A 25,517-nucleotide genomic window follows, 5' to 3' on the forward strand; every position below is an offset into this window, starting at 1 on the left:
CCTGGCTGCACTTCCTGAAACAGTGCTTTCAACTCAGTTCTTTCCAAATGTAATGTACATTTACATTTTTCTTCAATAATATGCCCAAAGCACTGTAAACACTAAAAGTTGCGTTAATTTTACAGGTCACTAAGAACAGAACCGGCAGTAGTACAAATTCATCACTGCAGCCTTTTCTTTCTCCTCACAAGTTTTGCCTTGATTCTACCCTTGCACAGGGAACACCACCTAATCCATAACATTCTGCTAATTAGTCCTTGCCAGGGATACTTTTATCCATACGAAACTACCACCTTTCACTGTGACAGAAACAAAGCATAAATGCCTGGCATAAAGGAATAAGATCTAGCAGAAGCTTAGAACATTTTCTTAAGAGAACCGTCTATTTTAATTTCAATTTCTAGAAACAGCACTCTGTTGAAAAAACAGACACATCCCCAAACCCTCTTCATGAATTCTTTATCTAGATCTACCTGCAACACAGCAAAATTTTGTCATGAGTTTTAAGAGACAGTGAGGGGCAGAACATCAGCTCCAACCAAGTAGGGCCAGAGCCAGCAAAAAAAATCAGGTGATGCTATGGATGAAGCTGTTAGCGCCAGACTCCTGAGCAGGGCTAGTGGTGCCAGGGCCTGTTAGCCCTTTACTACCCTTGCGTCCTGCCCTTTTAAGTTTATAATCACAGCACATAAAACCTCTGCAGTGCCAGGCTAAGGAAGCTGAAGCAGCCTCTGTGCCCAAGGAAGGACTGCAGAGCAGACAGCTCTAGGAAACTTATTTTTTGAGAGAATATAAACCTCCAGGTTTAGCCCACCTTCCTCTCCCACTTGTATTTTTGCCCCGGAGTTTCTGTCAGAATGAGCCACAGAAGCCACCAGCTGCTGCCACAGCCCCAGGTACTACAAAAACAGGCAGTGCCATAACAGTGCCAAGTTCTTAGCCACACCTGAGTCCCTCGGAATGCTAAAGAGACACAAACCAACCTCCTTAGTTAAAAAAAACTAACCTTTTCCTCTGCAGTTTGTCCTCCTGAGGCCTGGGATCTTCCCAGCGCTGTGCCTGCTCATCCCGTGCACTGCTGCCCTGCACCATCTGCCAGGCTGGTGAGAGTGCTTCTTTTGCCACCTCAGGGACTGCCATGTTGTGCCTCTCCTGGGGCAGCGCCTCCCTGAAGGAGGGGCTAACACTTCCCGTGAGGATCTCCAGCAATGGCAGCTGCTGCCTGACGTGCTGGGTCTCTTGCCCCTGCTGCACAGGGCAGAGACACAAGGCCTAAAGACAGGAGGGTGAATAATGGCTCCCCACCATGTAATGCCCACTTTGGATACCCCATATTGTGGTGTCTTTATTTCTTCCTTGGCATTGTTCACTTTCAGGGATGCCATACACACCTATTCTCCCCAGCAGCAGCACTGGGCTTCATGTTCCACTTGCAGTGGCCACGTTATTTTTCTCACCTCAGCCCCTTCACTGTGGTGCAGAGGCAGGACTGGGTGCAGGGAGGGTCCCGCTGGGGCAGGCAGGTATACAGGGACCCCGAGGAGCTCCAACCCACACACAAGCACAAAAGCTGCCATGAAAATCTCCCTCGCCTAGACCTGAGGAACACGCCAGCCTCTAGATCCAGGGACTGAGCTGCAGGCCATGGGGACCTACTCTATCATCATACCTCCTTCTGCACAGCAAAATGGCTGCTGTGCTGCAGGGCAGGGAAGGAGCACCATGAGGAAGACCAGGGGGCACAGGGTGGCAGGCAGAGCTTTCTGCTGCTACAGTGCTTTTCTTTAAATGGAAGTACTGTATTTGCTCATTCTAGTCTTTTGTTGTTTAGACACAAAGAGCAGAGGAGAGTGAGGGGCCCAGTCAGCGAAGCAGCGGCATGAAAGGCAGGAGCTCTGCTTGCCTCTGGTCATTTTGAGGGGCTGAATTTGAGGAGTCAGCTATCCTTGTGGTTCCCTCCATGGAATTTTGACTAAAATTTCCAGATAATCTGTACCCCAGTTTCATGTTTACATAGAAAGAGGCTTATCTTTCAGGTAATGCCACAGTTCAGGATGTTCCGTGTCTTTACAGTCATCACTCTGATGCCTGAAAAGATTTCTTGGGAGCACCAAAGTTCAGGAAAAAAATATCTGAGTTAATACTGAAACCCTCCTTTTAAGCCCTTGGGGAAATCCAATTGTGCTTTTAAAGTCATTATATATGCCTGAATATTAGTCCTCTACATGTACTACATACATATGCCATCTGCCTGCACGTGAACATCTGTGAACCAGATTCTGCCCTGCTGGAAAAACACATTGGTATGATTCTTTTATGAGTTTTTCTCTGCTCTTGACTATACTGATATCAATTTAGTATAATTTCATTAAATTAAGTAGAGCTTTTTTTATTTACTCTAGTAAAAAGTCAGAGTAGACTCTTCTGCATTGTCAGTCTAAAATGATCATAAATAAGGCCAGATTTTGTCATTAATTATTTTTGCTTCCAATAGTCTTTACTGAAAGGATGCATATCAACCAGTTTATCCCTTCTTCTGCTTGGTTGAAGACTGCCTAAATTGCGTGTGTAAGTACCAACAGCACCAGAACTGTTATATACCATTACGTTGATGATTGTTCTGTTTTGACACCAGGTAACACGCTTTACAGGGGAGTTCTTTCTGAGAAACAAGTCTATTGTTTCATGAATTGCTAAAATGCTTGTATTGTTATACAGTTCCATGTGATGAATGCAAAGGCTTTCTGCCCAATGAATTAGGATCATCTATTGTAACTTTTGTTAATAATACATTGCTATATTCTGGAAGCATTATTATGAGCATAAAGAAATTAAAAATATAAGTTCCCTCCTCCTTCAGTGCCCCACATAAATTTTATTTTTCTATTAATCATCTAATGTAAGACTGATCAAAATCAGGCTGAAAACCCTGATCACAACATTTCCACTTAATTCTGTAAATCTAACCTCCATTCTTTTTTCTGCTCCCATACATATTGATTCCCTGTCATTTTTTTCTCAGGCATACATTTTCTTTCTAAATTATTTCTCATTAATTCCATTTCTAGTCTGTCTTTCTTCACCACATACTCTGTTCGTCACGTTTTTGTTCTCATGCTTTTCACCCTGTGAACCCCACTTTCATCATGGAAATCAGTGTAAAAGGGAGACACTTTGCTTCATCTTTTTCATACACAAGTGCACAGAGTTCAAACTGAGAAAAATAATAATTTTTTTTCTTTAATGAAATTTCTTTAGATCTTACTTTGAGAATTAAGTGTAATTTTCTGCCAGGCAATGCAGCCTTGCAATTTTTCCTTATTTCCTTGTTATTAGGTACACAGCACATAGACTTTGTACATGCCATTACAGCTACTCAATAATTTGCATACAGGCACAATCTGAGAAAAACAAATCAGGATATACCAGGGCCTTCTTATAAGGCCTGTATTTAATTTTTTCTTTACATCAGGTTCACTGATAACCCAAGGCTGATGGAGTAGCCATTTGCCCACAACCACTTTCTGAGTATCTAGGGCTAGTATACAGGTAACTCAAGGTGCAAGCTAATTATCATATGGCAAATACAAAAGAAACAGACCATTTATCAATTGTCTGTTAGGATAAATTACTAAAAATCATACTGTCCTAATTCACAGCTCTAGACCAGTGACTCTTAGGAGCCTTACCCTGGAAAACCCTCAGAAGTAATAATAACCGTTTCCTAAACAGCCCACAGGAACTCACCCTACTCTGGGAAGTACAGAAGCCACCAAACTTTAGACTATGAAGTTTTGTAATTCCCGAACAAAGTAACTGTGGAGCTCAGAGGGATGCGGTGGAGGCTCATGAATGAAATAGCCTGATAACAGACTGAAATCTCTCATCCTGGAAGTCATTTAATTGCACTGTTCTCTGTTCAGTTCTGCCATTCACACTTCACAAAGCCAGTTATTTTCGGATGTATTTGTATTCTAAACAGTGCATGGTCTGATAGTAGTAACATTGTCATAGCACTATTACATGCATGGATGCATAACTGTTTCTTTCCTTTCACAGTAAAGTTTATATATAGAACTGGCTGTAAAAACCCGCACAAACCCCAGAACTATGGGGTTTTTATTTATTGTGGCAAAGCCTAATAATTCACATCGAAGTGTGATTTATTGAAGGACCTTTATTATGAAAATAAATCCTAATAAGAATTGCTTTGCCAGGCACTTTGTAATTAAAGATAAAGCTATCCAGAAAAGAAAAATGTAACATGTAAATGGAATAAGGATATATAAATGGAAATTATCATATGTGAGGTAGAAGAAAAACTCAAAGAGCTTAAAGCGCTGAAATTTGAGGGACAGGATAATCTCCGTCCCTGGGTTCTGAGAGAACTGGCACATGAAATTGCATGTCCAGCAGCAAGGATTGTTAATAAAGCCAACAACTGGTAGCGTATCATCACTGAAAAACAGACCTCTTGCTTGTATTTCAGAAAGGAGAAAAAAGGATAACCAGAAAACGTTAAGAGTGACCTCAACAATATTCAAGGCTCTAGAAGGTATTTTTTAAGAAAAACATCTGTGTAAGTAGACATAAATGGAAAATGGGACAAAATGCAATGAAGTTTACCAAAGGTAAAACAGGTTGAGTGAATATATTTCTGTTGATTGTAACTGATGGTTTAATCAGCAGGAAGTGCTATAGATACCACCTATTAGGCCTTTGTAAATTAAGTTGTGAATAAAATGTTAAAGCAGAAAAACCTCTTAGTTGTGCTTGAAGAAGAGCTGTTGTCTAGAGGGAGGGTATTATTGTAATTTTTAAAGGATCAGTATTGGAATCTGTCTTATTTAACATTTCCAGTAATAACTGTGACACAAAAAGAGTATGCTAATGAAATTTTGTTGAAAACAAACACTGAGAGATATTACTGATACTGAAGAGGATTAAAGGCTCATATAGGGAAAAATAGATGCTGTGACAACTGGAATAAGACAAATTGAATGAAATTTAACAGCATACAATGACTGTATGAAAAACCAATAGCAGGAGCTGAGCACTGGAAACCAAACATGGAAGAGATACGTTAGTTGAACACAGGCTACCTATGAGTCACTACTGTGAAGACATGTGTGGAAAAGCTAAACACGATCCTAAAATGTTCTAGGTGTGATATTGCTAGTAGATAAATGAAAATAATACCACTGTACAAGGCATTCCTGAAATCTCAAGAAAAATAATTTTTATTCTCCATGTTTGAGTGCTAGGACAGGTGGAAAAGACTGCTACTTGTCTTACTGAGATAATGAAGATAGTTCAGCTTCTTTCCCCAGGCTTAGTATCAAGTCACTAGCAAACTATAATATTCACCTGTTCAGCATTTTGAATCACAAGACTGTTGGATAGATTATTGTCATGATAATGTAGCCAATACATCAGGTCTAAAATATATAATTTTGGGAGGGTTGTTGTCTAATTCTTAGTCCTCTGTTATCACCCATAAATACCCATATCATACCTCATTTACTACCAGAACACAAATATTCATTATAATCTCTATTATTTACAGTAATCAGAAATTGTATGTATAAAATTTCCTATACTTAATTATATTTTTATTTGCTTTTTAACAATTTGTTTTTAAAACTGTAACACTTAACAAATAACACTTGGGAAAAGAAAGGATTAAGATATGTGTACTGAGTAGGGCTTGTCTGAATAAAGAATGTACACAAATATTTTATTTTAGTTGTGATGTTGCCTTATTCCTTTATCAGAGAAAATTAATGACATTATTTTAAAACTGTACTTTTAGAAAGCTGTGGTTTTTTAAAAGACAGATACTGTGTCTAATTAGTGCATAGATTATATCTACTCTTCTATCCCCGGTTAATCATTTAAAATACAGTACAGGCATGTGCAGATTTTCTGTTAAAGAGCAAGGAGACCTTTGGATGTCTTCCAGTAAATATTCTGTGAACACTTCTGCCAACTGCAAATAACAGTAACTACCATTAACACTTCAACCTTTAAGAATACAGTGTGCTCAAAAAATATCAAACTTGCTTGGGTTTGTATGAGCTCTGACACAAAGAATGCTAAAATAAAATACAAATATTGTAAATATGTGGTTTTAACAAACTGCGTAGATAGATACGCACTTTAGTCAGGAACACTTATCATTATGTGAATTCATTAATTAACTTTATTACGTGTAGCCATGTTAGTGTTTTCATTCCATTAAATATTGAAAGATAAATGTTCTGCTAAATATCTATGAGAATGTTTACTATAGTATTGGATTACAGCATGTTCCAGTTCAACATTTTCAGATTCATTGTCCATGGAATACAGGAGTCGTGGTAAGACATGTTATTAGAACTAGAGTCCTAACAAACTTTAAGACAACAGTAATGTTGTGTGTGAATTGACTAAAGTGTGAAATCCATGGGCTCAATCTATTTTGAAAGTGAACTGTCTTTAAGGAATAAAGACATTTCTGGTGGTAGATGCCAAGGATGCCTGAGGTAGAGCTCAGCATACCCTACAGCACATTATGCCCAAATGGAATACTGTGCATGAAATATACTCCTCATGCTGGGGTTATTGTACTGATATGTCAAAGCAGGCATACCTCACCTCCTCCCAGAAACGCAACTCCTGTCCTCAGTTTAAATGTGCAGTGGAAGTAATTTTGGTAAGACTTCAACCCTCCAGTATTTTATTTTAAATGAAAATGTGTGTGTTTGCTGGTGCTGTTATTTTAAAGGTGAAGATACATATGTAGAAAGACAGAGGACTGCTGTTACTCAGCCAAAACCAAGGATCACTAACAGGGTGCTCACCATCAGCCATCAGGTAGCAATGACTTCCCACCACTGCTGACATTGTATTTCCTTTTATTTCATATGTATATAACAGGCATGGGAATAAGTGTAAGTCTGAAAGGTTTCAAGCAGCTACATTACGTCTGTGTACTGGATGGTGAAGGCTGTATGGCCTGCTGCTGGGCATTCAGCTGCCCTTTGATTTCTTCCTGCTGTTGTAGAGAGCCAGAGTGTGTTGATGACTGCCATGGCTGCCCTAAGCATGGTACTTCAGAGAAGCTGGATCTCAGAGCAAAGCAGTTGCCCAGAGAAACAGCCCACTGCTGAGGAAAAAGCTAAAGAGGAGACTGCCTGGAGGAGCCACTGCTGTGTAGGTCAGTCTTTCCAACAGCACAACCCTGCAGCAAAAGGCAACCTTTGTGACAGTTAGGTCCCACAGCTTCAGGGAAATTGAAGAGATGATTTGGTGTCTTTTTCTATTTGTTTTCTGGAGTTGATCAAACTAAACTTTCCTGACTTAAAATCAGTTTTGTTTTAGATTTGAAGGAAATACTGCTAACATCCTATGGTCTGATTATGTTATTTTTATGCTTCATAATAACTTGTCTTGCAAATAGTTCCATTTATTGTGATGAAAGACACATGATTTTATGTTCATAAAGTATGAAATGCCAAGAAAATGGGCCTCTTTGGTTTCCCTCTTGCTTCCACAGTGAAAATACTTCAGTATGGCTTCACACCAGCATCCTCTTATCATTCTATCTGTCAAAGCTGCTTGTCAGCCCTCTGCTACTTTCATGCCATCTTTGTCCATAATCTCTGCTGCCACAGGTGATTTGCTGTTCACTGTGGAATAAGTCTCTGCTTTTTTAAATGACCGCATCAAGGAAGTAGAAGAGGAGGATGACCTACTGATGCATTAATTTTATTTTCTATTCCATTTTTTACTTTCTACATTGTGTTAGTGGACTTTGAAGTGCCAGGAGCCAGCTGAGGTAGCTCATCAACACATTTCATGTTGGAAAGAGAGAAAAATGCAAGTTGTCTTAACATAGCAAGAAAGTAAGTCTGTCAAGGGAGGAGAGCTTTACTTCCTCAAGCTGCAGACAGACAGGCATTCTGTCAACTCGTGTTTTTACGTTTATGTTTGCAGAAGTCCCCTCCAGTGAAAATATACCTTGAATATATGTACATATACATTTAGTGTGCATACATAAAATCTAATTTTGACTAAATTGGAAATATTCTGTGTCATTGTCCACAGCAGAATTTTATGGAAATAACATAGAAGGAATGCTTCTGAACAGCATCCTTCAGTATACCTGGCTGGAATCAGCTAATGCAAATCCATCACTGCTAGTGCTTGTTTTCGCTTTCTCACTACAAACCACAGTTTGCCTCTGACATATGGGTTAAGGAGCCAGGAAGAAGCTTTATCACACTGAGGTGAATATTGAGTCTACCAATTTCCAGAATCATGCCTAAAGAGCAGATTATGTGTTATTGGTATGAATACCAGAAAACAATACTAGCATGCATGCCAGAGGTTAATCTTTACTATTCTTTTCTGTTCTCACTACAAGGTAAACATTTTGATGATACTCTTCATGCTATGCTGATAAGTAACTACTATTTGGTCTTTTTATTTGCTTCATTGAAGTATCTGTGAAGAGTCCAGGCTGAAGAGGAAGAAACTATGGCATACAGCTGGTTTTATTTATTTTGCATTGTTTAAGCTACTTAAGATACTCTGAAATCTAATTCAGATGTGAGGTGGAGAAATGCGGTTAGAAAACGTGGGATATATACCAATGTTGACAATCACAAATGGAAACCTGCCCACAGCGAGTACACTTGATGTTTGTAGTAGTCTTTCAGCTGTCTCCTGCCTTATCTATCTATTAGCATTGCTTTAGGCTTGCTGACAAGGTAATATGACAATTTCAGCACAAAATAGGTGCTAAGCAAAGATGACTCTAAATGGGCTATGTACTTACTGTGGTAAGCGTGACTGTTTCTGCATGAAATCCCTTTTTTGCTGTTTGGGAGAATTCAAACATAATTTTGTGTTCTTTGTGTCTAAGAGCATACGACAGGAACTGTAGCTGAGGGGAAGGAGAATGAGGACTCCGGATTAAAAATGTGTATATTTCTTTAGGCAGAAGACCGATTGACAAGCCTAGTGGTATCCAGGCTAAAACCCGCTAAATTTGGGAGCTTTCTAAAGTAAAATGGTGTTGTAACTAAGGCATCCCTGCAGCTGCCATAGCACTAACAGAGTAGACTATCTGGGTGTTCAGTTTCTCTTCTTTATCAATGCCTACAAAGGTGACCTTCTAAAGAAACAAAATATTTCTCCTGAAAGGATAATTATTAAGTTTCTTAAACAGAGGAATATAAGAAAACAATCAGACTTCAACAGTATAGTGATCCTTATTTATTGCAAACTGACTGAACATCTTCCACAGAAGGTTTTTAGCACAGCTATTTTTTTCTAGATAGGGATTTTTAAACACTCCATCACTTATTTGGGGAAATTTGGGAAACACTGCATGTGTATATTTATGTCTGTCTCATTCTTTTCCCTTTAATGCATTTTATTTCCTGCTTATATGGGAAATATATTAACGCAGAATAAGAACTATTATGTGTTTTGTTTCTTTGCTGGGGCTGATTTCTCTCCCAGTCCACCCTGCCCTTCTGGTACTCATGAAATAAGCAGAACACAGAGTTTCCAGTTTAATCACTATTGCTTTTCTCTTAAAGATCTTGTTACAATAAACAAACAGCAGTCATACTAATAAAGTCTCTGTTGTTAATATTTAAGAACTAAATTTTCCTGTTATATATTAAAAAGATCCACATTTTTAAGTACACAAGCTTTATTTTAGTTGTGTTTGTTAAAGAAACCAGAAGTGCTTTATATAACTTTTATAAATTTTTAAGATTTTAAACTTATGTATGAACTCCATCCAGTTTTCTCTGATCATAGCAGAGTTTCACCTTTTTGATAGAGCAGATGAAAATCAACATCCATTTGTGCTCCATTTAAAACTTGAATAACAATTAAAAAAAAAATCACCCCGGTGGAATTCCATTTGAACTACTGAACACGACATTTTAAAGTAAAGGAATTGGCACTGAAAGAGAACTGAAAGGGTAAATATTTTATATTCATTTAAACAACTTAACTGGGACCAATTTAAAAATGGTGTAACACAAACACATTTTAGCCATTTCTAATCTTAAGGTAAATATGATCTAATCATATTTATCATGATCTAATCATGTTGAACTGTTTCTATACTGCACTTTTCCTCACATTTTAAAAAGATGTATACCACAATACAATTTCACAGTGATTAGAAAAGTGGAAATTACAGTCTACAGAAGCAACTCAAAGAACTTTATTCATTGTCAGGTAGGCTTGCTTTGGGCAGGATTAGACAACCTCATAAGCATGTCAGTAGATATCTGAACCTTGCAATTCTGTGACCGGTATCACTGATGGATATGCACTAGTGTTAGCTCAGCGGTGAAAGGGAGATTTTATAATGAAGGTCACTCAGAGGATGTTTTAAAGGCTTTCATGTTTTTTATAAGGAGCTTCTAAACACGAGGATGACTACAGAAGAAAGCATGAAGGTGTGCTATCAGTGCTACTTAGTAAAAGGACATTCTGGGCCAGGCAAAGGTGAGAGTCCACATCTTGACAGTGAATGTGAGCTGATAGGGGGTAAAATATGAAAGGAATTTTGCTTCCCTTTCGAAAGGGAAGTGTGGAGATAATGAAGCTATATGTTAATGAACAAATATACCAGGGACACATAAGGAGGAGAAAGCAGCGTCTTCCCAGCAACAAGACAGGGAAGGGAGTACTGGTGTTCTCTGGCAGTTTAGAGGTTTCTTGCCAGCCTATGGACCAGACCTGATTTGAATAGGGATCAGTAAGGGACTGGAAATTAACTTGCAAGTTTATCAGCCAGTGCAGGAAGCCACAGTAATCTCCCTGTAAACCCAAAAGTGAGTGGTGCCAGGAGATCAGTTACCAATTCACAGGTGAGTTCAAGGTGTTTGTTAAGACTGCATAAACAGAAAGGGATTGCATGTGTGGTGGGGAACATCTGAAGTCTGTCTAGTCCTCTTTGGGCAGTTCTGCCTGTGCAGGTAAATGTCTGCATTTATATGTTTATTATAGTATAACAGATAGCCATAAACATGAGACTCATCAGTTATAATGTAGAAAAGCTTATAATACTATCCACTATATCAATTTTTATATAACAGCTTATGGTGGTACATAATGAACACTTCCAAACTAATAAGATAATTTTTTAAGAGAAGATTTTATCATCGTATGTGATGTCTGAAAAATATAAAATACATTCTTGATTGTTACATATAAGAAAACATTTATTTTGAACTGAGTTTCCAAATATTTGTTAATGGAGATCTCAGACTAAACAAATTTCTTGATTATGTTGGTATTGCTCTGTGAAATGTCAGATCTAAGCAGAACAATTTCCTTGCCAAAAAACATTTACTGCATAAAATGTTAGCTGCAAAGTCTGAGAAAGAGGGAAAAAACCCAAAACCCAATTTTCTGCTAATCAGTTTAAAGTCAGACAGTCTTTTCATTTGTTCCCTTTCAGCTAAATCATTGTTTTTCTTCACTGTTTCACATACAAAGCAAACTGTATACCAAAACCACACTATATGATTCAGAGGTTTGAAAGAAGTAGAGACATTATTGCTATTGATTTCAATAACATGAAATCAGCAGGATACTTTCCTTTCATTTTGGCAAGATAGTAATTCTTATAAATGCTATTTTAATACAGAACTCTCTCTGCACACACTTTATGTTACACTCTCACCATATGTTATATATAACACTACAGTAAACCAAGTAAGTTTTAGAGAAAAGTCTTCATTGTACCTCATTTTCTTTCAAATATGAATAAAGAAGGAAATGATAATAGACCTCAAGCTGCATCCACATACAATTCTACATCTCATTCCAAAAATTTATTTCTCTATTCTCTGTGTGATTGTCTTGCTAAAAGTGTGTGATAAGCTAACTGAAATTTATAGAGAAACATGTAACAGGATTGGAATAGCAGAGTTCTTTGAACTGTCTGCAGAAATAAACATTTACCTCACAAGCAAAGTAAAATGGTCACTTTTCTATAACAAGCAAGACTAGTTCTGTTTGAAACAAACTATATCCAGAATACAATAAATCCTGGATGCTTAGGTGAAAACTGTTCAAAAGAAAAATCCATATGAATTTGGAAGAAATAATTTATTAATTGAGAAACTTCTACAGCCCATGGCTGGTATACTTTTTTCAAGCGAGGAGAGAGATAGATTTAAGGGTTTTTTTACATTTAATGTTTGAGTAAATGTCTTGAATAATAGTATTATGTGACTCAGAATAGAAAATTACTGGGGAAAATGTACATAGCCTACCTTTCTTGTCCACTGCTTAAGCATCCAAATGAACACAGATTGTGTATCTATGGAAAGATATAATTACAGTTTTTTACAATCTGTCATCCATCCTCTTTAATTCTACAGCTAAATATGCACATTCTTAACATACAGCAAAAATACAGAGCATAAAATTAGGAATATATTATCTGTCTATATTTAATACAGAGTCAGTGTTTTGAATGATTACAGCAACATCACGACCCTGGCACAAGTGAGCACCACTTCAAGACTGTATTTAAGAGTTACTACTATTAAAGGCCTATCAGCCAAGTACCTTTCTGAACTAGAAAGGAATGGGAACACTTTCAGGTCAAATTTTCAGAGATATTTAGCCACCATGCACACACCCCCACACACATGAAACTGGCTTTCTAGACTGTAGAATTCTTCTGGGGAAAATGGTCTGAAAGTGAGGACAGGGAGCTCATGACATTTGCATGTGCGCTTTGCTGTCTCCCACTCACAAAAGCAGCTGTTGTGCATGCAGTTCAGCACCCAGTTTCTACAGAGCACTGCGATGCTCTCTCCCACCTGACCTGCTGTGTTATTGGGCAGATTTGGCCTTGCTCCTGCACAGGATTCCTGAACGCATGGGTGAAAAGGTGTGGCTGACAGCCCCTTGCAAAAGCAGCTACCAAACACCCAGCCTGCAACTGGGATGGCAAAATCTGCAGGCTGGGACTGCAGCTGTGCTGGGTGGTCTAGGGATTGTGTGCATTTGAGAATTTGGGTCTGAATTGCTTTCAAGAGCAAGTCTGGGCTTGTATGCTAGCATTGCACTTAGGAAAACATCTCCCCAGGAGATGAAATCCTACTGGAAAACTGCAGGACTCAGATGCAAAGTCCTACTGGGTCTTTTGCAAAGTGAGAAGCCTGAAACTAGGCTGAGCCTCGGGGGCTTGCACAGGGGTGGCTGCCCACTGCAAAGGCAAATTAGACTGTTGCCAAATCTCTTAAAGGGCCTGCTATGCACCCACACCCACACACCCCCACAGATGTTAAGGGGTGCACCCAAGTCTTGCAGGAAGGTTTGCTCCATGGGAAGGGCTGCTGGTGAAACAAACTGTTGCATATTAGAATTGTTTCAGAGCAGCATATAGATGTTACATGGTTCTTTTGAAACTAACTGGTAAAAAACTTCACAACTAATTGGTAGTTTATTTTTATGGTATTCTTGTTAATGTACAAGAGGCTGTTGGCATCTCAGGATTTTAAAACAGAATTAGCCATTGTGTATGTGAGAAATATCAAAGTGGAGAGTTTTCTCCTGGAAATAGGCTACTGTGTAAACTATGGTTTTGTAGCTACCAGCAGTAACAAATAACAAGTGCTTTCTAAGCAATACTGGAACTGGAGCACTCCTGTATTTCTAATTGTAAGCCTGTCTTTTGTTTCCAGAGAAGGAATTCCAAGAAAAGGAGACAGGTCTTTCAAATGACATATGCTTTCTGCCTTCATCTTAGTATCTTGTTTTGAAAAACAGAATGATGAAAGTGGGGTTTTTTTTTTCTCCTGAGGCAGTCACTCCTGATCAAGAGAAGCATGCTGCAAATTGGAAACAAAACGGGACTGAAATCTTATGCATATTAAAGGTGAATGCATGAGAAGTATGAAAGTGACTGTGTATGTTAAAATGCCAAAAGGGAAAGCTATCACTTAAGGCAGTACTGTAAAAGACACTGCATTTCTCTCCCATGCACACCCCACCCATCCAAAACACCCCATCTCTGCATGCACCAGCTCAGGGAAATGTACTCCAATGTGTGGAACATTCTCCCCTGCTCCTGCAGACACAGTCCCTGCTCACTCTCTCTGTCTCTCCAGCCCCCCATGGCTGAGGCTCCAGCCTGCACCAAGGGGCTGCAGGGGGAGGTGGGCAGGTACAGCCATGCCTGGCTGAGAGAGAGGAGGGTGCTGCAGGCTCCCCAGAGCAGGGCATTCCCCACCCACTTCGGTGGGCTCTCCTGCCCCGCCTGCCCAGGCTGCTACATGTTGGGGCAACAGACACCGTGCCCTATATAAAAGCCCTGAGGAGCTGGCCCAGTTGTGCCAGGGTAGTTAACCAGTGCCATGGAGGCTGAGGAGGCCACAGCAGTGGCAGCGAAGGCGGCAGTGCGGACACCCAAGTGCTCCCGCTGCCGGAACCATGGCTTCGTGGTGCCAGTGAAGGGCCATGCCGGCCAGTGCCGCTGGAAGCTCTGCCGGTGCGACAAATGCGCTCTCATTACTGAGCGCCAGAAGATCATGGCTGCCCAGAAGGCCCTGAGGCAGCAGATGCCCGACTTCCCGGCTGGGGCAGCTGCAGGGCCCGCTCCCCGAGGCGAAGGCCCTGGGGTGGCCACTGCCTCCAGGCAGACCGTCCGTGAAGCAGTGAAGGATACCCAGCCTACCGGCAGCAAAGGCATGACGTGCAGGGGGCTGCCGCCACCTCCCAGCAGCCCTCCTTTCTGGGACTACGGTAAGGGTCTGTCCCCAAACCCTCTTTCCTTGTCTACTCCTCTTCCCTCCACCAAACACTGCCACTTGTGCAGTTTGCACCTGCCGATTCCTCAGGCTCCAACTGCCTGCAGAGCCATACCTGCTGTCTCCCACTTTCCTTCCCCAGTGGACACAGGTACTCAGCTTGCATGTTGAGTGTGCAATCCTGCATTTATTTTCCCTTTTGGAGGGTCTGCAGTGCGACTCATGCAGCTCTGCAGCAGCAGGAGCAATGTGCTCAGCCTTGCCACTCATTGCAAAGTTCAAGTTTTATCAAGTGGCTTTTCTCTGAGCGGGAAATTAGTCCGGAGAGAAACCAAACTGTGATCCACTATGCACTGCAGGAGCTCATGCATGTTTCTCTGAGTGCTGTCTCACTGTTTATAAATTCACAGGTGCAAGCATCTAGCAACAAAAATGCTAAAAAAACTCGGTGACGGCAGGTAAATGGGGAAGTTACTGCTCCAGTTGCCTGAAGCGAGCATTTTATGATAGCACTGTAAAAGAAAGAGACCTTTTGGCCTTAATTCCTGCAGCAAAGACTGAACTTGGCTGGGATCGCTTGTGTAAAAATGCATTTGGTATTTAAGAGCAGAGCATAGGCTTTGCAGGTGGAACAGTTGTATGGTCTATCACCTCTTAAATTGCTTCCTTTAATAGAGTCTTCCATGTGACTTGTCTAGTTTATTAGCATTTATTACAGTAACTTCATACTACTACTATTTGCTATAGTAATTTTATGGAAAACCCTAGAGACTGCAGTAGTCATTTAGTCAGAGCCTATGGAGAGTTGGCAGCCTGCAAGACAAAATGCTGTTCTGAGAATCCCAGAGGAAAGACTCATTTTGGACACCACTAGTTCCCACCTAATCTGTCAATAACTGTTACCTTTTTTTTCTAGCTTTGTTTCCTAAGAAAATCATGTTTATGGATGACACTAACTGTACCTGGGCCTGCCAGTCTTTCCCTTAATAACATTTTTAACCTGCTGGCCAATTTAAAAAAAGTTTAGGAACAAATTGTATAATTCTAGTACTTGTACTCCTGAAGAAAATTTTTCCACTTCTCTACCAACAGGAGGATGTGCAGACAAGAAAAACACTATTGGTATTCAAATTACCACTCTCTTTGTTAAGACTTCAGAGGATTCCAGATGCAAGATAAGAAACAAAGGAAGTAACTGATTCCTGCATCTGAAATTGCCTGTATATGTCCCTAAAACCAAACCTTTGTGAACTGAGAAGTGATGGATAGGACTAAAGTTAGACCTCTATTATTTCTGTAAATTTCTAAGTTCTGCTAGAGTTCAAAGTCTTAAGGAAGGTCGTTTTGTTGTTGCTGATGTACTGAATTAAGATTCTGCAGCCAAGTGCTTTACTAAGGACTAGCTTCACAATGCACAAGGCAGGAAAGAAATGCAGATTATTCTGTGTTACAGTATCTGCTGCTGTGCCTTTCCATAGCTCCGTAAAAGAAAAATCACAAAATAATGTGCTAACCATGAAACCAAAGGGCCAGATTCTCCTGTCTGAGAGTGGAATTTGTTGCTGCAGCTTCTTCTAATGAACTCAGTAGAATTACATGGATACTTTTATGTGTTCTTTTTTCATTGTTTCCTAGCTCACACTGCTGTTCCTCCAGAATACCTGGTCAACCCAGAATGCCGAGAGAAAGAACCTCCAAAAGTGTACCCTGGGCATGCTGGGGTATATCCTTACCACCCATTTCCCATGGGATTTGCCATCAATGAGTCAAGCGGTAGAGGAGCACCATCACCTCCAGGGATATCACTTCAGAGAGCTTTCCGACACATTCCTAGCAACTACGGGCCAGGGAATGCAGCTTCTGTGTCGGTAAGTAGCAGTCTTTTAATCAGCTCCAGAAATACTACTGTCTTGACTTATAGCTGCCTTCTTGCTGCTACAGCACCCATGAAAAGTTATCCTGCCTATCAGTTACTTCACAGCATTTTGCTATATTATGCTGAAGAAAACATCAGCAAACAGTGATGTTAATAGCCTGACCTAAACCCAGTAGAGCAAACCCATGCACTTGCAAGGGGACAGATTTTGTGAAGTGTTTGGGGCCTTACACATCCTGCTAATACCTGCATCAGCCTTTTGGAATGATGGCAGTTGGACACTTAATATGGTCATGCTGTGCCAATGCAGATGGCACAGAATACACATTGAGAGGTTCTTCTCTCATGCAGGACAAATCTAATGGGGAGGGAGAGTGTCAGGGCTTGGCCAAGGCACCACAGTCACAGAGAAGAACAGGGGAAAATTGGCTTCCACAAGGAAAAGAATCAGCATGGTTGGATATTTCTTGAGACATTTGGTTTCTCAAAAACAGTGGAAAATTCTATGGTTAACAGAAGTTTCAGATGAAAAATTATGTTTAGCATCATAGGGCCCACACCTTCAAACCACACAGACGTGGTAAGAAACAAGATGCTAAACTGCTTGTCAGTTGTAATGGTATGTGTGGGCATTTCCAGTTCCTTTCAGTGCTGTCAGTCATGTTGGTTCAAACTGGTGGTGTCTAGTTTTTGTACCACAGTTGGGCACATTATCAGATTTCCAGCTACCATGCGCTATTCTGTCTGCATGGAGTACCATTCATTAGTTCAGGTTAAAGCAGAGTGACCTTCTTTAACACTTCTAGATTTATTATGCTTGCATAGAAATTCCCCATCATATTTTAGGGGCTATTGAGAAAGAGGGTGGCTAGCAGCAGTCTTAGGTCCAGACATATTACCCTGGTGGGCTGGATATACACAGGTTGGGAAATGCTTTATCTAGACCATCACTGTATATAGTTTTGAACTTAATTTTTAACTGTCCTTAAACAGGTGGAAAGTTGTCATACCAGTTCTATCTGTAGCAGGGTGCACGGCCAGATCCCAGAGAAGAAACTCTGATTTCTCTGATGCTAGTGTTTCTGAGGGATGGAAATGCCTCCTTGCACATGGAATGAGTTTTATCATGCACTAACAGATCTGGTGATCACAGAAGATCAGGGCTGTAGGGCACCCTGTGCTGCACACCAGCCCCTCACCATAGGTAGAGTGCCTCTACAGACTAGCAGGGAGGTGGTAGCAAGGAAGGAGCATTTTCCTAGACTGCCACTCTGTTGCATGCAGACTTCCAGACTTGTTCAGTGGCAAATGCACCAGGTCAGTGCTGAAGGTGAGCTGCTCCTGGTTTTAACCAACTGCTCTAATGAGATGCCAGAACAGGTGATGAGGACTTAGAAGGTCAATTTCAGCTGAGATATGGTCTGAGAAGCTGCTACTTCTCAGCTTCAACATGCTACACTATGCACAGGCTTTGCATGTGCGAATACATGCATGGATGTGGTGGCGTATGGCCACAAAATGGACAAAACATGCAATATTCACAGGTAAAATTTGAAACAGACGTTTGATACTGCAGATGTATCCTGGAGAGAGTCTTTAGATGGAAGATGCTTTACTGTTTCTGTTGCTGCAGATTCCAGATGGAGGTGGAAACTTCCATCAAGGATACTACACTCCTCTGCCTCAGTTCATCCCACCAAGTTTTCTGCCAGGGATTCATTACATTCCACCTCCCCTTCCACTGAACACGTCAGCTGAAATCACCAAGGAAGCACATGGTAAGGATGTATGAGATGGGCCGTGGGAGATACAGTTTTAACTTGATTTCAGTGTCTAACTAGAGGTGGAAATCCCGAGACCCTGATTCTAACTAGTTTACAGGGGTTCCCAGATCCCTGTGATGGAGCCAGGACTGAGATCCTGAAGGATCTGCAAAGGGCAGACCTAGCACAAGCAGACTGACGTGCTTGGGCTTTCCAGCTGACAAGCATCTCATGCAGACATTTGAAGGCCCCAGGACTCAGAGCTATTTCAGAATATGAATTGTTGATGTTCTCAAAATGAAAATAATTTTCTAAATAGCTAGTTTGCAGGACATATTTTTAAAATTATTTGGCTCTATTGCAATTTAGACAAAACGTTTAAAAAAAAGCAGACTAACAGCATGAAAAGAAGAAATTTCTTGTTCATCTGAAAATTCTACATTTTAATAGCTGTAAATGAAAGATTGAATCTTCAAAATCTCAAGTTCTTTTATTGAATCTCACAGGATTTTAAATTTCTGGCATACGTTAAGTCTTCCTGCCCCCTCTTTTGTGTCTCTTTCATGTATTGTGCCTACATGTGGACATTTGTGGTTATATTTGCATGTTTTTCATTTGGCTGCAGCTAGCTGTGACCACAAGAGGGTAGAGCTGCTCAGAGAATTAAACCACTAGCACTGCATGAATGAATAGCCAGTTTTATTTTAAAATCTTTTTGAAAATGCAGATAAATACAATTTTATTTCTCTTCTTGAACATGAGAATACAAAATTGTTAATCTGTCTGTTTATGAAAAAATTAGAATAACCACCCAGTGAAAAATGAAATCTTTTGTATAACTGGGCGGAGAAAAAGAGGAGTCTAATTAACTCATTTGAATTGAAAAGAGGTTGATGGTAGTTATAAGGGACAAAATATAGTAAGGTGGGGGGTTTTTTGGACTGGTTTCTCAACAACATAAGGCTTGCGCAGTTTCATTTTCTGTGAATGTCAGTCCTCTCATAACTTTTCAACCCATTAGTTATTTTCAGCCAAACGTTATCTGTTGTGATCACAGGCCTACACAATATTGATCTGCAAGGGAAGCAGATGCCTGCCACAAAACCATTTGTTTGCAGCCATGTCATGGTGGTTGGCTGGCTGTCAGCTTGCACTCAGTTCCCGACTGACATGTGTGTAACTTGGCCAACAACCAAGTGCCTGCCACTCAGCCCAGCAGTGGGCACATATCTCCAGAGCAATCAGAGCGTACCTGCTTCTTGTCTGGCTGGAAAGCCAAAGAAAAGTAAGCAGGAGATGTTGTGGACAAGGGGAATATGGAGAACATGGCAGTGGGGGTTGTATACAGACATCATAGAAATGTAAAGTTATTTTAGGATACTGCAAAAGGCATTCCATGCAGCATGTAGGAGATACTAGTGTGCTGGAGGTGAAATAATACAGGCTGAGCTTGAGGGGAAGAGAGGAAAACAAGGGCTGGCAGGCAAACCAGAAAGTGAGGATTAATGGGTGTTGTGATTTGGAGGGGAAAAAGATCTGGGGGATACTGCAGTGGCAGAGAACATGCAAGGAGCTGCAGCTATTCTGTTGGAGTATGTGGGAATGGGAACGAACTGGGAGTAGCAGACAGGCATGGGGGACATGGAGACCAGTAGTGGTATTGCATGAGGAAAACAGGAAATCCAGTCCTGTATTGGTAGAGTGAAGTTGTACTGACCAAAAAATCATGAAAACAGGCAACTGGATAGGGAAGAGAGGTCATGAGAGCACCCCCCCAGAGAACACAATGCTATCCAATTACCTCAGCCCTTATTACACACTACGGAAATCACAACCCAGGCACAAAGCCATAGGAAACAATGCGTCATGGATTGTGCTGCTTGGAGAACAATCCAGTTTTTTTAGTATTACAGAGAAAGTACAGATTAATTGCACTACATAGCATTTATGCTCCAGGATATGTAGGAATTTGCAATTGTGACCCAGTGAGGGGGGGATACTTCTGCATGAGGTCATACACAAAACAGCCTGCCAGCAAGAAGATGCAGATGTAGAGGGAAGCTACAGTGAAACTAGTAATTCTTTGATTCTAGTATCCAAGATGCTTGAAAAAAAAGAGAAAAGCTGTAACATTTAGTGCACAGGGATGTGTTAGAATTGCATCATGTCTTTTTTTTTCCCAAGAAAGGAACTGACTCAAACCTGTACTTAGAGTTGGTGAAACGGGCTTTCTGGCAAAACTATTGCAGAAAAATGGATATAGAAAACTCTAGCAGGGGACAACTGGTGACAAGAAATGTTTGTAATCTGTTGCCCCAAACAGAATCTGAGATGAAGACATCTTCCTGTCTGAAAAAGATTTTCCAAGGCTAGAAGCTGCTACCAGAAATATTTGAGTCAAAAGTTGACTGCATTTGAATGACTGAGGCCAGTTAGGTTTACAATGGTGATGTGAAGTATAGGCCATGTTGTTACACAATTTCATGCAGTATTGACTAGTAATGTTGGGGAAATTTGACAAAACAAACACAAGGTATGTCCAGTAAAACAGCCAGTACAGCACCTGAGGACAGAATCTGATTGCAGATTGTTGGCTTTCTAAAAGAGCAAGCCACAGAAAAATAAAACCCCAAGTTGCCTGTGAGGAAATCAGGGAGCTTTTAATGCAAATTGGCAAGTAAATACTTTATAAAATGAGAATCTCTAGTTAGATTTGAAGAAGGAATTATTCAGTCTGTCAAGGCCTTTGAGAATTTGCAGGAGTGTTAGAAAGGCATGGCAGATTTGCTGCAGTTAAGTGGGCAAAAGAGTCTGCCTCATACTTCTCTTCCAGTGCAGTATAAACACTTGCCGTCTTGAAGCACTCTTGCTATATTGCTTTAAGCATGGCTGAAACAATCAACTGCTGTTTGCAGTGCAGTGTCTTAGTTCAGAGAGCTACAGCTCTTAATGTCAAGCACCTTTCAGTTAACTAGGTTGAAAAACAAATTGGATTGACAAATATCATTTTGCATTGAGAATTTACCTCTGCAAATGTGATTGATACCAGGTGTAATGCAAACTGAAATACAGGGTTTGGGGCTTGTTTGTGTTTAACTGACCTTTTTCTGTTCTTCATTTTTATTTCAGCTACTGAAGCTGACAGTCAGGATTCAGGGGTGGTTTGTGAACCTAGCCAACCATCATCTTCCCCAGAAGAAACAAGCAGAGACCAGCCTGTATATTCTGAACAGTAAATGGGCTGGAGAAGAGCTGAGTAGCAGGCAGCACTACTTTCATTTATTTCATTCATTTTCATAGAGTGACATTTAGTTGCTGAGTAGTTACAACAGCTATAAGAAGGGGATTAGATTCCTCTGCCTCCCTTTATCATGTTATAGCTACCAGGCTCACAGCTCTGCCTCCCTAGCACTGTAAAGCCCGTGTTCCTAGAAGAGGGTTTTTAGAGCCATGGTAAATCCCTTCCCCCATAAGCAGGTGGAAGCAGGAAATTATTATGACTCTGAATTTGTTTCCTTTGCTGAGGTTAGATGGCTCTGTGACTTTGAAGTGAAGTCTCTGAGCCACGTATGTTCTGTAGCCTTCTCATGTTCACGACAGTAGTAAAAAATATGTTAGTATATGATTTGCTTTAAAGGAAACCTAGTTCTGAGTATTATGGAAAAATTAGGTGATACGGAGCCTGAAGACTGAGTGAGAGAGGATGGGAAGACACTCTGGGTTGCTGATTTACTTGGCTGCTTAAGAACCTGATTCACTGGATTCAGCAGGGTAAGGGAACAGCAGATGCTTGTCAAGAAGGGCATGGGAGGAATTTGCAGAAAGGTTTGGTATAGGCTGAAATCCAGTGCCCTCTGTATTGTTTTCTGGGTGAATTGCCTTTAAGGCACCTTCTGTTCAGGTTTGGGACAGACTGATTTGGAATTGCCTTTTGTCACACAGGCTTCAGGATATTGAATGTCCTTGGTGGTTTATACATAATTTCAGTGTTGTTTAACTCAGTACAGCTGAACTAAAGAGTACTATTTGTTTCTAAAGGTCTGGTGTAGACAGCTTTATACTTGTGTATTGGAAGTGCACTGTGGCGTATCAAAGGTGTGGAGAGATTGCCTAGGAAACTAGGACTAAACACCGTTTAGAATAATAATTAAACCCATACATATTACCATTTTCAATAAAAATGTTTAATTAAAAATGAAAAGTATGTTCCTCTACTGCTTTGCCTAGAGGAATTTGGTTTGTATTAAGTGGATCAGTTGTTAATGCTTGAGTAATTTGGGGAAGGTTTTTGTATAATTAAAAAAAATAATTAGATTGTTGGTATGGTTTTGATGATTTGAGGCTTGCATATCTACACATAATTTTTCTAGCCAAATGTCAGATGTTGCCCTGAACAGCTCTGTATAACAGACTGTGTAACAGACAGAGATTTAGGCTTGAGTATTTTTCTTCTACAACTTTTTCACTGCTGCAGTAGAGGTAAGCACAGTTAAATAAACCTTCTTTTTCTGCTACTTGTACTAGTAATCCCTTGCACAGTGCAAAATGTAAAGAAATTATATAAGCTAATTTTTAATTTTTGTTTTTATGTAGTAGATGATTTGCTGGAATGCTTTCCAGCACACAGGGATTTGGGACAAAAGTGAAAGTGGCAAACTTAGAACTGCCAAGAGGAAAAACTGAAAAACACATGTATCTATAGCAAATAATCCGATATACAACTTGTTATATACTAACTTAGAACAGGATCTTTGCTCCCAGGACTGTCCTAAACCTGCTTTTAAAACTGCTGTCTGCTTGGGAAAATCTGGATACTTCTTTAAGGTATCTGGATAGAGCAAAGTTCTTTTCAAAATACAATAAATCTACAAATAGAAACACCAGCGGCACCCACAAAGCAGGTTCTCTGTGGATGGCGAGTTGGGGGGTTTTATATACATAATATAATGGTTTAAGGAAATAGTAATGTACAAAATGAATAATCTTCCCAGATACTTTTTAGACATATTCAGTGTTGTATTACTCCTTAAATCTCAAAGTAAGATGGACTCCAGCCCATTTCACTGACTGTAATGCACAGTCATTGCAGATATACTGCATACACAGTACTATTTTCTCTGTTTTGCTGTGCCAATGACTGCTTCCAGATTGCCAAGCCAAACTCCTTATTTTCTTTTCCTTCCATCTTTTTGAACTGTCAGTGAGTAAACCAAAACCTTTACTTTGGCTGTTTGAATGATGGTATGGTACTCCAGCAGGATATCTCTCACTAAATTGCTGCAGACCAGTGTTCATCTCCAGAGGAGTGTAGCAACTTTAAAGAGCCAGTGAAGGGCAACTCTAAATTGACCAAGGAGATGGAGAAGTTGTCTTACAAGGGGAGTCTAAAAATAGACTAGTTTTCTGTTTGGAGAGAAGAAAGTTGAGGGGGGATACGGCTCAGTTTTAAAACGTCACATCAGCTGTGGCAAAATAGATGCAAAAAACCATTACCAAACCTTGCTACGTCCATACACATGAAGGACAAGAAGGTGATGCGGGCAGGGGCAAATGACATCTGACCAGCCTTATTGCCTTCCATAAGGAAATGACAGGCATCTACTGCAGTCTAAAGTCTTAACAGTTACAATTGGCTTTCCTAGAGCATCAATAGTAAGGCCAATACTATTTAATATGCACAATTAGTCAAACTTCTTTTTGTGTCATTTCAGATTTTTACATGTTAGGAAATTTTTCCCCAATTTCTTGCATCTATCTCTGCATGGAAAAGTAAATGACTTGGTAAGAGAATTGAAGTGAGTAACTCTCTAGTTGACAGGAAGAATTATGTGGATAATTCAAGGTTTCATTCTTCCATTTTATACTCAGCTTGTCCTTTTTAACCAAGGAAAAAATGTTGCTTGACAACTGGTATTGTCATACTGTGCACTTAAGGACTTCAAAGTGAATAATTTTAATTCCAAACTTAGTGCCAACCAATGTTTCCAATAATTAAACTCTGTGATCTCTTCTGACTCCATTTATTTAAATAAATGACTTAGGGATAATGAAATCAATTTGGATTAAAATGGAATGATTTGGATTAGACAAGTCACTCAGAGGTTGTTCCAGACTAAATCATCCCAGAATTTTATTGTTTTTTATTAAGGCTGAAGCCACAGAGACTTTGGCCAAATTAATAAAATTTGGGCAGAAAAAAGAAAGTTAGTTATGATACCCGCTTCTGAAATCTTTCTGCGTGCAAGCTGCTACTGACTGCAGTAGAAATTCTGCACGTAACATTTATCATTATTATTTTCTGATTTCTGAGGAGTGACTTCCTTGCTAAATACATCTGAACTTCTGAAGATGTGATTCCTAACACCTGACACTTCTGTCAATCCTCTGTCCTCACTGCAAACCCCTAGGTCATCACAGAGCAGCAAGCTTTGTACACTGAAGGGGAAAAACCTGAAATTAGGAACCAGTTCTTTAAAATCTACTCATACTGCTAATTTCATTACTTTCAGTGGAATTATTTGTGAGGGTACAGAGTTGACAACGTTGGTTAGGTATGCAAGTTTAGAATCCAAGTTTTATATAGAGGTGTCAATGACACTGCCCAAAACCTCAGATTATTGTAGATTTGCATTTTCTGTAGCAGCTTTGGAAAAAAGAAAACAAACCCAAGGGATTCTAGAAGGATCACGTAATATATTCATTCTGCAAACATATGCAAGATTCATTTGTCATTGCCCTGCAGCAAACTGGTAGATGTTAACACTTCCTGCAGTATCAGCTTCTACATCTGGACTGAAGCAGGTTTTTGTATGACAGTAATTATAATACTCTTTCTAGGTCTTTTTTTCCTGTTTCTTCTTGGAATTAGATGCACCCAGTTGGAAACCTCTGAACCCACAGCAAGACTATAGCTGTTTTTTCCACATTAATGAGTAATTAATGTTGAACAGCAATCCAAAGAAATACTTAATTGCCTACCAATAAAGTCAGCTTGCTGCAAACAAAATTCTCCCTCCCCTTAAAAAAATAATTTTCATGACAGAAAAATTCTTTATGATGTGAAACATACCTATTCTGGAAGAGTGGAAACTTTAA

General features: G+C 40.0%; 1 protein-coding gene across 1 annotated transcript in view; it reads left to right on the forward strand.

Annotated features, from left to right (window-relative positions):
• Positions 1 to 21,658, forward strand: part of DMRTB1 (DMRT like family B with proline rich C-terminal 1) — a 42,659-nt gene extending 21,001 nt beyond the window's left edge. The window contains 5 exon segments of the mRNA XM_005231673.2: positions 14,167 to 14,385; positions 14,387 to 14,778; positions 16,419 to 16,651; positions 18,293 to 18,437; positions 21,552 to 21,658. Of these exon segments, the coding sequence (XP_005231730.2) occupies positions 14,167 to 14,385; positions 14,387 to 14,778; positions 16,419 to 16,651; positions 18,293 to 18,437; positions 21,552 to 21,658 (1,096 nt within the window).
• Positions 21,659 to 25,517: the final 3,859 nt, after the last annotated feature.

This window comes from Falco peregrinus, chromosome 10, assembly GCF_023634155.1.
Source record: "Falco peregrinus isolate bFalPer1 chromosome 10, bFalPer1.pri, whole genome shotgun sequence".
Classification (NCBI taxonomy): Eukaryota; Metazoa; Chordata; class Aves; order Falconiformes; family Falconidae; genus Falco; species Falco peregrinus.